This window comes from Nipponia nippon, unplaced genomic scaffold (assembly GCF_047370975.1).
Source record: "Nipponia nippon isolate SJK-2023a ecotype South Korea unplaced genomic scaffold, ASM4737097v1 scaffold_27, whole genome shotgun sequence".
Classification (NCBI taxonomy): Eukaryota; Metazoa; Chordata; class Aves; order Pelecaniformes; family Threskiornithidae; genus Nipponia; species Nipponia nippon.
The window spans coordinates 3018641-3034542 of NW_028262344.1; the positions used below are offsets into that span (position 1 = coordinate 3018641).

Genomic DNA, 15902 nt, shown 5'->3' on the forward strand with positions numbered 1-15902 from the left:
ATGTCACCCTGGAGTCAGGATATGGTAGAAGACACCACAGACAGATGCAAGGCTGATTTTTATTCCAATCAGAGGACTAGACTGAAAAGAAAGATTTACATCTTTACAAAAAAAAGTTTCACAAAAGTTAACTCTTAACTTGCACTTCAAAACTCCGTTAAGAAAAAAATACATGGTTTTAATCATTCTAGAGTCTACTCGTTTTGTTTAAATATTTTGATTAATTTCTAAAAGGACTCTTTGTTTCTTGAAAAACAATTGTTCTGAAGACCTCTACCAACTGTCTTTTAAAAAAAAAAACATTCGTGGCCTTGCCCTACTAACCCTTGGCTCCCATTAAACCCAGCAACAAAAGATGACTCAGGCGTCGTGGATCCAGGTATACCTAGACAGCGGTCTCAGGCTGCTAGCTGTTTTCCCACCCATGACAGATTTAAATTCATGACCTCATTAAGAAGGAAACCCTTGTGCCTTGCTGCACGCTGCATTACAGAGGGCAGAGTTATATTCCTTGTTATTCTGATGATGCATTTGAGTTTCCTCCTGCTGTTCAAAGGCAGCTCTATCCTCACCTTTGCTTGCTTTATGAATATCCTTATCCATCGAGCAGGCAGTACAGCAATGCTGCGGGCAACGAAATCCTCGCGACTCGAACAGGGCAGTGGCAAACTTGCGAACGCAGGCCTCGTGATAAAATTTACCGCACGTGTTGACGGAACAGCGCTTCACATCTTTGCCAGGAAGTTTGCACGAAAAGCACGTATGTTCTCCTTGTAAAAGAAGGAATAAGGAAGCCCAACGGTAATGGCCAATTCTTTGAGATACAGAGGTTGTTAAAAGAATTTCTGAAGTGAACAGAGTTACGCTGGTTTGAGCAACACAGGCTCCTTCCTTTCAAACAGGTTAAGTTGGTTACTATAACCCACAACAACTATATAATTGCTGTTAACATAAACATCCTTTACTCTGAGGAAAACTCTAAACAGTTTATTACTTTTTTTTCTTGCCAGGTACCTGTTAAGTAGAAAATGAGAATCTGGCCTCAGAGGTTAAAAAAGTAATAAAATAACCCAAACGCACTCCCAAAACCTGGAAACTTCCCGTCTCGGTTTGTTCTGACCAGAACACAGCTCCTCCTCAGCAAAGCGGCAAATCCCTCCTCATTTATCAAACGAGGAACACGCTCACCGTTTTTACACTCGGTGCAGATGAACTTCTCCTCGGGCATTGACTTCAGGCCGAGACACTCCATATGAAACACGCTGCAACACTCGCCCTCGCAGGACACCAGAGACTCTCCTGAGCTCTCGCAGATCTTAAACAAACAGACAGCTGTCAGAAAACAAAGGGTACCTGACATACTTAAATGCAAATGATTACCAGATGTTAACAAAGAATAAGCTGACATCTCTGCAGAGCGAAGATAAGGCAGGAGGACTGGCCTACATCCCACTGCAGACCTGGTAAGTCTCTGGGCTGAAGACAACCCCAGCACTTTCTGCATCTTGCTCTCATAACAGCACGAGCCTGGACAGAGACAGGAGAGGCACTACCGGATCCATCTGGACTCCTCGTTTTCTCATGCACCCGAAGAGCGAGAGCAGCTTGTTCCCTTACTATCGACCAGGAAACCGGCCGGAAGATTCCAGGATTTTCTCTCCAAAATACTGGAAAATTCTCCCTCTGCCCTATCCTGAAAGGCCATCTGAAGTCTTCGAATGGAGCAGAAAATGGCATCTACCTTTTCTACTTTTGCTTGCAGGTATGGATTAGACACCACTTTCTAGCTTTTGAGCTTTCTAGCATGCAGGAGGGCTTATGAATCCTTTCCAGAGCATAAAAACTCCTAAAAGCCTTGATATTTTATCTGAGATGTCGAATTATGAGACATGGTTAAAACAAAGCAGTGCAATTTGAAAAGTCCGTCAGCTCAAACTAACAGAAACAGATAATACATCTTTAGTATTCGCTTCTTTGCAGTACAATCATTTACCTGACAAACAGTGTCTTTTTTATTTGTTCCAGTTCCTCTCCTGGATAAGCTAGAGTCTACCGACTGCACATCAGAAGCGTCAGCATCGGCCGTAGCTGATGGGCTGTCTGAACGTTTTCCAAAACTACCCTACAAAGAGGAGAAATCCAAGGCACTCAAACAAGACACTTTCATAGGACAACCACATTCGGAAAAAAATCGTGAAGTCACCCCTGACTAAAAGATCATTCAATACATCAAGAGATAGGAAGGTCCTTGAAAGCTGCTCAACTTCGTTACAATGACGCAACGAATGCTGCCTTCTTGACATATCTTTTACCTGTACAAGCAAAAAACCATAAAGATATCTATTTTACTTTTTCCAGACACCTCTCAATTTTACACCAAAATACGGCGGCATCTCCCAGTTCCCAAAGAATCCAACAACCTTCCAAAAGCAAACCGAGTCAGTGATCTAAACCAACGTTTTGCCTGACAAAGTAGGAAAATCCGTAAAGAAAGACTCTATCTGTTTTTGTATCAATACAATGGAGGGGATTAGACAGAAAAAGACTGGGCTTTATTTTTTAGACAATAAAAGACATGAAATTTGTAGAAAATGGTGTTCACAGATTTAGCAATATGCAACTGAAAAGCCTATTATACTGACAGATTAAACGAACAGGTCCCTGGGAGAAACAATATGCCTTTACCTGTAAATCGTTAAGTCCTCTTGAATCAGAGTCAGATGTATCTCTGTAAGCTGAGCTAGTCAGTTCTACATCAGTTGAGGCACGACTCCTTTTCTTTAAAGGTTTACAAGAATCTGAAATCTCGCTGGCACCTTAACACAACATACTAAAATTAGTTTTAATATATGTTCTCAACTTTTTGCTTAAAATTAATAAAGGAAAAAGAAAGATGAGAGACAGCCTGAAACCGCACTTTATTTCTAGCCTTGATTTTCAGTTTGCAACTTTCATCCTCGTTCAGTTCTTCCCGAAAAGCTAATTAACTGAAAACCACCTTAGGAAGGCCTTCTGACAAACTTCAGAACATGCTGACGTGGTGGAGGAAGCTACCGAATTGTCTATAACAGAGGATAAACCCTTAGGAGATTACCTCTTCGTCATCCGTCCGTAACATATGGCTAAGCAAAGACTTTCTTTTTTCAATTAGGGAATGTCCAGAAGAAGGACTTACGTGCTTACAGCACGTTAACAAACACTCTCTTTCCAACCAGCAATGCAAAAGCAAGCAAACAACAAGAAACCCCCCCAGAAAACCCTCACAAGAGAAATTAAGACCAGCATCTATCATGTTCATCACCAGAAAGCGTTAAGACCTCTGCGGTTTACACAGAACGAAAACCGTTGCCGAAGTGTGATGAGCCCGGAACTTTTAATAAAGTTTATTTTCGTGTGCAACTCACCTTTCTGCAATCCTGTCTTCACTGCTGTCAGTGGAACCATTTCAACCTGTTTGAATAGGAAAATCCACAGTTAAAACCAGAGGAATTTTTCTCCCTAGTATTAAAAAGAAAACATTTAAGTTTAAGCGATTAGCATCTCTGAACTCAGATGTAGTCTGTCATCCCCTTCTTAGTGTGAGCCTTCTTGTCCCGTTGGATTTAATCCTAGCTGCCTACGCTGAGCACCAGGAGACAAGGCAGCCATACGTTCACTAGCAAGGTCCTTTCCAATCACTCCCTTTGGGCATGAAGATGACAGGAAAGCTTTATCCGTGTCCAGCGGGCAGGAGCGGGGTTCGTTTTGGCAGCCAACCCTGCTGCTTTTGTAAAACCCCACACCTGTGTAAGCAGAAGCTCCCCTTAACAGGTATGACGCTCGGGTTAGTGAGACACTTAATGCACTGCCGCTCAAGGCGCTTCCACCAAGCGGGCACTCCTGAGCTCCTGGGAATGGGCTGTCTCTGTATAGAGTGCTGCAAGGCGCCCGGCGATGGCGAGAGGGACGTCGCCCGCAGCGTTGCAGAGCTCTATACAGCTGGAAACTCAATGGCAGCGTACACTTAAGCAGACAAGTTTACAATCTTGCAAAAGCGGTTCAAGGTCTCGATCCTATATCGGAAGGGTAAGTTTAGAAACTGTTCTGCCAATGGACGTGTAACACGTGAGAATTTGGCGACTGCGTAATAATTATAGAAGGAAGCTGTTGCCTAAAATCCTGTTTTTAAGGTTAAGAATTACAAGTTATTTCTTTACAATGCGGTTACATAGGCATGTAGAAACACATTTAGTAAATATTTAAGGATTATTCTATAATTTTTTTAAAAAATATTTTATTTTGTTGTACAATAGGTAAAAACATACAATAGAAGGATTTGTATAGGATACATTTTGTAATACAAATATAAAATCTAAACAATCACTTTTATTTCTCCACTAGTCACTGTAACAGTAGCATTAACATTTTGTTTTTCCCATTAATTGTACTCGTTCCAGTTATAATTTTATACCAAGTTGTTGCAGACTAATTGGGGAATCAGTTGCAAGAAAACTTGACTTTGGGTAACAAATATTGTTGCATAATTGTAAGAAGTTAGTAAGATTTTTTTTTTTTTATATATAACTTAATACATTCAAGGTTATGCGCATTACAGTGCATCTGTGTTTAATTTTTAGTCATATACTTTTCCTGAGAAAAGCACTTTAATGTTCATAGTCTTAGTTAGCTAGATAATATAAGCAAGCAAAGCTAACTGGGATCCATGAAGTTCATATTGTTGGTTCTTATACCTTTGTTAAATTAAGAAACATTTACAAACATAAAACAACTCATTTGAAAAGAGGGAGGCTGCAACACCTCATGACGGGAGGCTTAAGGGACTACGTCAGGTATCTTACGCCCAACATTTAAGTTGCTTTAAAGTTTCAGCGAGAAACATTCCGGAGTTAGAGCACTCTTCTGCTGAACACAGATGTAAATGCTATGGCACCAAAAGAAAAACATGAAAAATAAAAGCAACTGGGTCCACTTTCAGTCTCTGAAGTGAATGAAGTGCAAAACAAAGCGTAAAGGGCAAAGAATAAATTAAAATAAAAGATAAAAGCAATTTTTCCCCTTCCCATATAAATCTTTAGCCTGACTGTCCCTTTTAAAGAATTCTCACTGGTAAAAGCTATCCTATGAAACATTTTTATATAAAATTCTCAGGTTTCAAGCAGAGAGGCCCTTGAAGAGGAAGGATCAACCATGGAAGGAAAAGAACCAACAACTTTGACAAACTTGTTAAAAACGTGTGTTCAGTTTTTAATATTAATGTCCATCCACTGAGCTTTCCTACTCATTTCCAGGCAGAATTTTTTATAATTTTTTTTAAAGCAACAACATTTGTCTGTCTGACATCCAGATTAAAGGAATGCCCTGTACATGTTAGATCTACTTAAGGAAAAAAAAAAAAAAAAAAAACGTATATCCCAGAAGATCTGTTTTGCTGATGTCTGCCGACATAAAAGTCTGACTATTCACCTTTAAGTTAAATCATTCTTAAAGTCCATTTTCAAAAGTGGTCAGATTAATCAGTCTAACTTCATTTGAAAAACAAAACCTCGATACAAACCAGCAGCTAAATCAAGAGCAAAAGGAAGGAACCTGGTGGCAATTCCATCAAATAGAAATTACTGAAACAAGATCATTTTGCTCATAACAGAAATCTCAAAGGAAACATGGCAGGTTCATTAGGAGTCTTGCATCATTGAGTTCCCATTTTCCATAGCCTGACTGATACTGTGAAGATGCCAGTAGCAGAGTCACAGCAATGGTATTGACAAGGGGATTTCATGAAGGATAGTCCAAAACGAAACCCGATGGGGAAAAATGGAGAAAAATAAAAAGGCACCAATATAAGCCACAACATTTATGAATACAATATATTTTAACTCTCTACATGGAGGAAGCCAACCTGCTCCTTTTTGATCTTCTTCTTTGGCACAACTTCAGTGGATTTCTCAGACTCTGAGCGGGTTCGAATCGATCTTCTCTGTTGCTTCTTTTCTATAGAACCTGAAGAAGGAAAAAAGGTTTCCATTATACGATTCCTCGTATTTCTGAGGTACAGCAAGATGTTCAACACCAAATCAACAGATAAAGTAACGAAACCAAGACTTTTTCCTCTTTTGAATGTTTTATTTTTTAAATTCAGTTCCAAGCTATTTGCCAACTGGTGCTGTGGTTGCAGATAACACGTTCTGATTCCATAGACAGAGAGATCAGCTTCAGAAAAAGACACTGGTAACAGAGCAAAACAAAAAGCTGGGATCCAGTTTAGGGCAAACAGATTTTTCGTAACACACCTCTCGAGCACAGTCTTCACTTTGGTTCATTTTTAACCAAATAGTCCATCTCTGGTGTTTATGGGAAGGTATCCACAATCAACTTCTTGAACTAAAACAAGCTAGAAATTTAAGACGCAAAACGCAGCTTCCGAGTTTTCGCCCAAAACACCAGTTCCGTGCCCCTGCTCTGCGGGGAGATTGCCTTCTCTCAGAACTGGCCAGCACAAAAAACTTACAGCAAGAACCACGCTATAACACGTGCCATCAATACAAAATCTGAAAGCTCAACTAAAGATTTCGAGAGGTGAAGAAAAACTCAGCACAAACAGAAGCAGTGATCATGAGGTGTTACTGTAATTAATGGAAGTGAAAAAACAAGTTTTTGAAAACATTACCATGGAAAACGAACTCAGATTAATGAAGGTTATTACGACATTTCAAGAGATGAAGTAGGAGCTACTGGGTTTTTGACAACAAAGGTTGGCAAAATCAGACCTTTCTACGCTGCGGTTACCTCCAAAAAGGGCACACGGAGAAACACGGGCACAACACTTAATGCCACGTGCAACTTTTTAAACAGAGTACACACTTAGAGCTGTACTGACAGAAACCTGAAATTTTGAAGATTTACAATTATCTGTTGTGAAGCATTATCCTTGTTTTTCAGTTTTGGGTGTTTCACCTACAGAAAACATGAATGTAAAATGCTTTGTATTCTTCCAAGTAAAAATACAAACTCTTGGGACCAGGAATTCCCTTTCCGATAGATAATTCGCTTACAGATGGATATACTGTTAGACGTTGGAAACCTGCACCTTTTTGTTAGGAGATAAAATATCTAGAGAGATAGGCAGGCTTTCATCAGACACTAAAAGAAAGCCTTTCAAAAGGACTGTAGAAATAAAATGAAGATTCACCTTGATTAATCAGATGAGCATTTTTATCAAGCTTGCGTGGCTCAGTAACTAAACTTTCCAGCTGAAAAAGTTGTCGTTTTACAGTAACCGAGGGGAATTTTACAGTTTCTAAGGGAAAAAAAAAATTGTTTTTCTTCAAGGGAAAAAAAGTTTTACAGCACATTAACTAATGAATAATAGCAACGAGTTATTAATAATTCAGAAGTTAATAACTCAGCTCAACGTCCTTCAGGTTAGCACGTGTGTAACTTTTGGCTCCAATGAGCCGCATCCTTTGAGAGGCGCACACGACTATCGTGGATCTCCACACTAAAGCTAGGGGCCACCTTTCGTCACCTTTGTGCTCAGCCGAAATTCTCTGAAGCAGCTTAAAGTAAATTCGAGCAAGTGTGACCAAACAGTTCATTTAATCAATAACGTATTTTCTCCCTGTGCTGCCCCACTGTAGTAAGGGAAACAAGATGCAAGCCCTGTATCAGAGGAGAAACTCCAGAATCAGCGCATCTAATATTGGCTGAGAGCAATACTGATCAATGCAACGGGCACTTTTTCCTCTTCCCGCTCGCCAAGGATCCAGTGCATCACCTCCACAATGCTCCTATCCCGTCTTCGTGCATATTTGGATCCAGAGTTTCAGGACAGATTTCAGACCAGCAATCTACCTCGCTACTGGCCAGGTCAGGTCAGGTTAATCCTGCTTCAGCTGCATGTGGAGACCGGAGGCACTATGAATTCTCATGGTTGTTCTCTTATTATCAGATTTCAAGTTACAGAATTATTTTCCCGGCACTATGGAATTCTGTATATCTAACTGCAGGTTATTAATAAGGACTCCCAGAGTCATTCTGTAAAATACTTTACCGTAAAGGTATTCTGAAGTTCCGGTGACCTTAAATTTGAAAAAAGGACTTCGCAGTTATGTTCCATGAGAGGGGACCAATAACTGTCTGGACTTTGGAAATGGCTTTGAAAGTGACTGTTTGGAGTGTATACTGAAGTAAAGCTCATGCACTCTATAGGGTGTTATCAGGTGGAGTTTTACGTATCCAAAAAACCTAAGAAAATGAAAAAAGAGAGGCTCAGAATTCTCACCCCCCTACGTCTGAAGAGCCATTGTGAAGGTGAAGCCTTTAGTTCCCAGGTGAGAGAAACAAAACCGCCATCACCTCTCCTGCTGCAAGGCAATTAAAGTAGCAACTGTTTGGAAAAACTGAAGTAGCTACAGCAACTAAAAATGGAAAGCAGAACCACTGTCGACACCACCAGAGGAAGCCCCACTCGCACCAGCATATCCAGGGTACTCAGCCTGTATTGTAAAGTCCCCAAATACAGTCCATAAAACAATGTATATAAAAACGAGCCTACCTAAAAACTATACAAGTACAGAAACTGGAGCATGTTTGCAGAGGACAGTGATCCCACGTATGTTGACCACTGAGGCTTCTGACTTGGAATCTCATTTATTTTACGTTTGGAAAGGGAGAAATAACCAAACAGACGGACAGTTAAAGCAGAAGTGACAGGTGGCAATAATTACGAGATTTTTTTCTCAAGAAGAGGGGGTTTTAGCATGCGTACTGTAATAAGTCTTCCACCTTTTTTTTGCTTCCATACCATGAGCATTTGTACATCCTACTGTGATAGAAAACCAAGGTGTTCTGCTGCAACCTAAAATTTACTTTTACATACCTGATGTAAAACTAAGTATGTTTGAGACTATACCAAGGATACGATTACGAGCACAGTAACAAACATGCAGTAGTTAATGGATTTTACATGGCCTGTACAAAATCTGTGGTTGAAAAAACAGAAGTCACTATAGGGACTGGAGGAACTTGAAAAGCTCTTGGTGCAGCATGACTCAAACCCGTCTCTTTTCAGGAACCTCCATCCCTTCACCAAAGGGTATCTGTCTCCTCTTGAGGATGATAAGAGGACGTACTGCAGACACATTTCTGCTGGCAGGGAAAAGCTCAATCCCTTTGGAAGAATTCCCATTAGCAATTTCTCAAAAATCAAAACAGGAAAAAAAATGTTGCTTTTCTGTTCCAAGTCTAGAAAGCACTCACCCGGTTTATCTTTCTCAATTCTTCTCTACTACCGTACTACAAATTAAACTTCAAATAGCTTGTTCCAGGCTTTCCCTTTTCAGTCTCAAGCTCCATTATTTGCTTCAGTGGTTCTTCTGCCTCAGGCATAATACTTCAAAACTTAGTGCTTTACGGTGGGGCCCCTAAAATGCCTTCAGAAGGCAAGCATTATCTCATTTTGCTGATGGAGTTAGTTGAAGCAGTTTAAAAAAAAATCACTATCCTTTACAAAGGTCATGCAGGAACTCAACAACAAAGTCTAGGAAAGCACCCATCCTGATTCAGAGCCATTCCTTACTGAACTGTGCCACTTCCACATTCTCTTCCTTTGATCTCAGCTGTTGTATTTTACATTTGGTGCCAAAAGGCATTACAATCCTCTGCTAACACACTTCCACTATGTTGTCTTCTAAAACAACTTGCCATCTGCTCTCCACAAGGCACCCGTCCTTCTAATAGGTTGACTTAGATACTGCAAGTTGCAGCCGCTAAAAGTTCAGAGGCCAAACCAGCTAATCCCATCACAAAGACATCCTGTGTTTCTCAAGCATCTGGGCTCATCATGTGTTATATTAGCCATGCTTGTTACAACTATCATGTAAACAGAAAGACGTTAATAATCTTTTTTAACTAATGGGAAGATGTCACGTTTGATAATTTAAATGCTAGATTGCTAAAGTTCAGACAAGGATTCTGCAGTTTTGCCTACCTGTTGACCCAGAAGTTGTTTCAGGAGAGGACGCATTTTGCACTGCTGCTTTTTCATTTCTCTGATTTGATGAAGAATTAAGTTTCTCTTGTCCTTTGACGCTTATTTCTGTTTTGTTACCAACTCCCTTAAAAACAAAAAGAAGAAAAGATTCTCTTAACCTATTTATGCATGTGTTGTTGCTAACAGGCAGACTGATCTACTCCTAAGTCTCACAACAGAAACATTCACTGCTCTTCAGTGCGACACATACACGTGATGACATCTACAACTGAGCTGCTTCCTTGCAGAACTTTCCATCCCTCTCAATCTCCCCTTACACACAAGGCAAAAAAAATTTCCAGTGACTTTTCTAAACATTACCTTATCTCTAATGCTTAGGATGAAATAAATACCCTCCACGTAGAGAGGCAGAAGGAGGAGGCAGAGAAATAGTCCTAAACTTTTCCTTACACTGACTGTGAGAAGCTGCTGTGCACCTGAAGGAAGCTAGGAGGCAGAACTCATTTTAAAAGTCTGGTATACAAAATGTAGTTATTACTTTTTAATACATTATTAACAGTTTTGTCATCTGTTTCCCACAAATACATTGATTTTAAGATTTACAGAGAATTTCTGGATTATTTCAACTAGGAAACTGGAATTAAACAGTTTTAATATTTTGAATGTGTTGTGAGCAAAAACGCGACCATCTGTAGAGAGCTCCTCTGCCACCAGTCAGAATGGTTACTGCCAGAGACTTTGGGATGCGCTGAAATTAAGGGGTCAGTGCACTAAAAGATTCCATTGTCACATCTGTCTTTTGTTAGATTTTCTCTCTCCAATGAAAGGCACGTGTATCGTGAAAGCTTGGTGGACACAAGTTTAAGCTCCCCAGTAAGACAGACTGGGGATAATTTATGAACAAAAGAGGAGTCACTACACAAAGTACATACCTTAGTGGAATAAACAAACTGATCGATGAGTTTTCCATCCCCAGCAGCATTCTGAAGGGCAAAAACCTGTTCAATTTTAACAACTGGAGACATGTTACACTTTTGAAGATCCAAGTTGTGCATGGTTATTGAAGCTGGTAAGGATTTTCTAGCTGCAGCTGTTTTCCATGCGATTTTCACAGGAGGTGGCTCCTCCTCTTCCACACTTGACTGCCTCCGTTGGCTTTGTCTTCGCACCTCAGCGTTTGAAGGCGATGCTGCTACCACGTTGGCATGTTCTGGCTGGGTGTTCAAGGCTGGCTTCGGTCGTCGGTTTTTCTTGGTCTCCGATTTAGAAGCAGCAGTCTTTTTGGCTTTTGACAAAACCTCCTCTGGCTCTTTGTCTATATAAATGAAGGTGTATTGTTCTATCCTTTCTTCCCGAGTCATTTTCAATGCTTTCTCAGCATGGGCAATACCAATATCCCACTGAGCACGCTCTCTTTGCGGCCTTGGTTTGCGAATCTTAAGGAACAAAGACAAGCAGCTAATTACACTGAAGATTTTGCCAGGTATAGCGCTTAAAGTGCAATCCTGGGGTTCTTTAAATCTCTCAGGCAGCATATTTAAGTTCGCTCTTCATTTACAGGGTATTTTTTGAAAGGTGGACAGTGAATCCCCTGCTCAGAGTACAAGCAGACACTCGAGCTGGATCCTTATGACCATCACAATTAAAAGTGTCTGCCCTGAGTTACAGCTTCACTAAGGACAAGAACAGGCAGCGTTCAAGCCCGTCATTCTGTTATGAGACACAGAATTAATCCTAATTGATCTACTTTTTAAATCCTCCTTATTTTTCTATAAACAATCCTTTCCTTCCACATCAATATTTTGATTAGCATAGATATTGACTGACGTAGCCCATCTACACAGTAAGTAATTTCTGTAGCTAACACTTCCTTTCCAATAAAACAATGGAAAAGAACATATCCACTAGTCTCAGGGGCTGGAAGAGTGTCTTTTAAAAACTGTATTTTCCAAAGAACGGGTTAACAGTAAACACGCAGGCACTGTTTTTATTTAATACTCTAATACAGATGTCAAATTATCTCCAATGCCCAGGATGACTACGGTCACAAGGAACCGACAAAGTAGGTTCAGCTATCAGCCTTTTCACACGTAAGTCGTAAGAGTACGGAAACATTTTCGGTATCTTTGCGAAAAACACTTCTTCCAGCGAAATTCAGACAACCCTTTACAGGGTAAAGTACCACAGCGTTTCGGAACTGCCCCACCAGAGTTTCACTTACACAGGCACTGTAGATAACCCTCTACACAATTAGCGTTCGTCATACCTTCTGTTTCTCAGAGTGGTTGCTGGCTTGCTTAGCAGCCTCAGCCAATAATTGCTCATACTGTTTGTGTCCTTTGTACTCTCGAACCCTCTTCTCGTGCACCCACGCCCTCTCTGGCTGGTTGCTAAAAAACTGAACGTGGTATTCACGGGCACCTGAAAACGAAAAATTCTAGTCAGCAGTTTTATCCACATCCCTTTGCTGGTTTAGCTGACGCTTTCCTCCTCCACATCACTCAATTCCTGCAGGTGGAAGTACCTAGCTAAAGTTCGGAAATAAGACGGGCCTAGATTTAGAACAGTTTAAGATGGGAAGATAAGTATGCCTTATCATGATCTTCTCAGAAATACACTGACTTGAGAAAAGGGGGAGCATCTGTGCACAAGCCCAGTTTTCACAGGCTCATCTGTAGATGTAATTTAATAAGTACTAGTTTTATACATTTCAGGAACAGCGCTGTTTAGCATACGCACAAGCAGAGTTCATCCTGCAAAGGGAGTTCAAAGATATTTTTAATAAAGGAACAACTACAGAAACTTGATGTATTCTGGCAAAGATCGTCCTCCCTTACCTCTTGTATTAATTTTGGTATGAACATCAAGCTGTGGATCACATGAAACCATGCAAGGCCACCACGGGTACGTTCCCACCTTGGACCAAACCAGATCGCCAACCTGAAACTTGATGTCATGGGGTACTTGTGTTGGAAGAGAAGGCAAGAACTGCTGGACCTACAAAGAAAATGCAAGCTTCAAGCCACAGAAGACAATTTAGCGCACTTAGAGACACAGACGCTATCCATAGGGACTTGTTATTTTTCTCTCGGGTATCCCTGACGTTTGATAATCCAACACGAGATAAACATTTCTTAGAAACGTGACAGAAAGGAGTTACGTACAGCTAGGGTTTACACAAGATAGTCACTGACAAACGAAGACACACAACAGCAACCTCCACCACCATCCCAAAAAACTTGCTGCTTCATAAGCTGATTAAGAAAGTTGCTCTGGAGATAAAATAGAGCAATAAACACCGTACAACGAGAGATGTTTTGATGCAAAATGATTAGTAAGAGTTTCAAAGAAATGGCAACTGATTTATCTGACAAATTAAAGGATCCATGTAATAATTGGTCCAAAACCAGTAACACACTAGAAGTTCAAAAAGTGTTAGTTAGTATATGTACTAACCGGGGTTTCCTCCAACACTGTATCTTCTCTTGGTCTTTCTGATAGCATGCTAAGCCTCTCATTTTGTCTCTAGGAAATGGGTAACAATGAAGAGAAAAAAGGAAAAACAAACACAAACAAGGTAAGGAGACAGTAAAACAAAACAAAAAAGCATAATCATGAAACCAGGCAGAAAAAATAATTCACGGAGAGAAAGGCAACCATGAACCCAGAAAATATGAGTACGATGACTCCTTATGCCCAATTCAAAACACAGCAGCATCACAATCAAAAAATACTTTTTTTCCCCTACACTGTTTACATTACCATCACACCTACATACAACAATGTTCTCCTCTGACAGGTGACAGAAGAACATACACTCAGGGACAGCAAGCCCAAATAACTTCCCACTAAATTAATATACAACTTCAACGAAACAGAGAAGAACATATGAAGGATATCCATAGTAACGTGATGAGTCTCACTGTATACCAGTTATTTGCAAAAACTACATTACAAAACCATATTAAATATACCATACGAAAACTGTAGAATCGATGTTAAATTGCAAATAATTGACAAATACATTTGGAGGATCAAAAGTCAACAACATAAAGCCTACGGTGCATTTATAGGCTAGGCTGAGGGGCGCACGCAGTCTGTTCTGGCAGAGCAGGACAGGAAAAGGTTTCGACAGAAGAGGGATCACCACTGACCAGAAGCTAGCGTCGTCGGTGGAGTGGCCATGATAGGGAGCGTGATGGCACAGCAGGTGAGAAGATAAGAGGCGGGCCGTGAGCTATCTAACGAGACAGGGACCAGACATTTGCTTTTACCATAGCAGAGAAGTCACTAGTCAAAGGACTCAAAGAGCAGCAAAAAGAGGAGTCAGACACATGCAGTGAGAAACTAACAATGCTGTTAATCCAAATTACGCCTAGTTCATTTAAAACGAAGACCCCGTGTTAGGCAATACCGCATGCTTCAGCTCAGAGAAACTAGGAAACACACATGTAAACATCATCTAGAACAATTAAGGTCAGTTCTGGCATAGGCCAGTATCTCATTTAGAGCTGTCTGTAGAAAACGATCATTTAAACCGACCATATCAATATTTGCTGGGCAGAAATCATACCTCCCCGGCACAGCAGAAAGCATGGCAATGACTCCTGCCTTTCTTTTGCTCCAGTGAGTTAGTGGAAACTTCACCTTTGCCGGCAGAGCCAAGCGGATTACACAGATTACAAAGTCCTGGCTCCTCGCAGAATACAACTAACGAGCAGAGTAACTTATTCTTAAAACAAGTATCCAGAGCTTAAAGTTCAACAATGTTTTCGTAACATTTTCATTTCAAATCAGCCTTTCAAGTATGAACATCCCCCGACAGGCAGTGGGTTTCCACAGAGATTACCGTGCCAGAAAGAGGAAACAACTGCAGATCACCGCACTTTCAGATAGCCACGCTGAGGAGAAGAGCGTAAAACAACTGTTGTACCAGAAGTTTTGTTTGCTCCTATTAAGATGATCCGAAGTCACAAGTCTCATACCCTTAATACTAAAGATGACGAAAGCGTACATGATGAACATACATGAAGATGAAATTGTGTAATGGAAAGCCAAACGGTGGGAGGATGAAACTGAGACTGCACTGGGTAATTCGTAACGAAAACCACTAGCACAAAATCCTGTTCATGTCAGAGTGATCTGCTGTCTGAAACAAGGGCGAGTAACATGAAAGATTTCATTGCAACAACGGCTTTTGAAAGGAAAATGGAAGCTACAAGGAGGACAAAAGCAAGACTGAGACGTCTGGTGAATTCTGGATGACACATATGACTTGGAACTTGGAATTTGAGAGGCAAGGTTTTAGTTCAATCTGGGAAAGACAGCATGCTGGGAAAGACAGAAGATTATGTTCTCGTGATAACCAGGTAACACCGGTCAAACAGAGGGACAGGCACAGATGAAGCTTCAAGAGTAGAATCAGGGGCTCTGGTAAGAGGGAGGACAAAACGGTAACGCAAAACACACAGCCTGATGCGGGGGTGATGGAAGTCTGGAGAAGAGGCCAGAAAGCCTGGATAACAGACCATGTCTTTAGCTGAACTCTGGAAGAACCAAACTGAGATTTAAGTGAAACTGGGGGGGTAAATGTACGATTACAGCAGCAAACAAAGGACAGGTGGACGAACAACACACGAGCAGCGGAGGCATTCAGCAAAGAGCTGACGGTGAGAACAGACCCCTCTTCCTACCTCCATAGGCAGGTATGAAGCGCGAGGGAGATGCCGGTCGGGATGCCGGAGATGCCTCCCGGCAGCAGCTGGCCACATCAGTTGCTACAGCCACTTGGAACTGCCTTCAAACAGCAATTCCGAGATCCAGCGCAGCCACCCATGGCTCGTATTTTAACTGGATAGCCCATTTCAAGTTTGGATTACAGCGTTTATTAGATCTTACTGAGCTTCATTAGAGT

General features: G+C 40.9%; 1 protein-coding gene across 7 annotated transcripts in view; it reads right to left on the bottom strand.

The window, feature by feature from the left end:
• NSD3 (nuclear receptor binding SET domain protein 3) overlaps window positions 1-15902 on the bottom strand; it is a 53043-nt gene that overhangs the window by 21223 nt on the left and 15918 nt on the right. For 6 of the 7 annotated variants that reach the window (XM_087763171.1, XM_087763170.1, XM_087763172.1 and 3 more), the window contains exons 3-13: window positions 13445-13513; window positions 12826-12985; window positions 12255-12409; window positions 10921-11424; window positions 9986-10112; window positions 5897-5997; window positions 3405-3450; window positions 2686-2816; window positions 1994-2122; window positions 1189-1315; window positions 573-770 (exon numbers count right to left, since the gene is read on the bottom strand). In XM_087763171.1, coding sequence (XP_087619297.1) covers window positions 573-770; window positions 1189-1315; window positions 1994-2122; window positions 2686-2816; window positions 3405-3450; window positions 5897-5997; window positions 9986-10112; window positions 10921-11424; window positions 12255-12409; window positions 12826-12985; window positions 13445-13513 — 1747 coding nt within the window. The remainder of the gene's footprint in view (window positions 1-572; window positions 771-1188; window positions 1316-1993; window positions 2123-2685; window positions 2817-3404; window positions 3451-5896; window positions 5998-9985; window positions 10113-10920; window positions 11425-12254; window positions 12410-12825; window positions 12986-13444; window positions 13514-15902) is intronic. The other variant, XM_087763175.1, reaches the window with a different exon arrangement.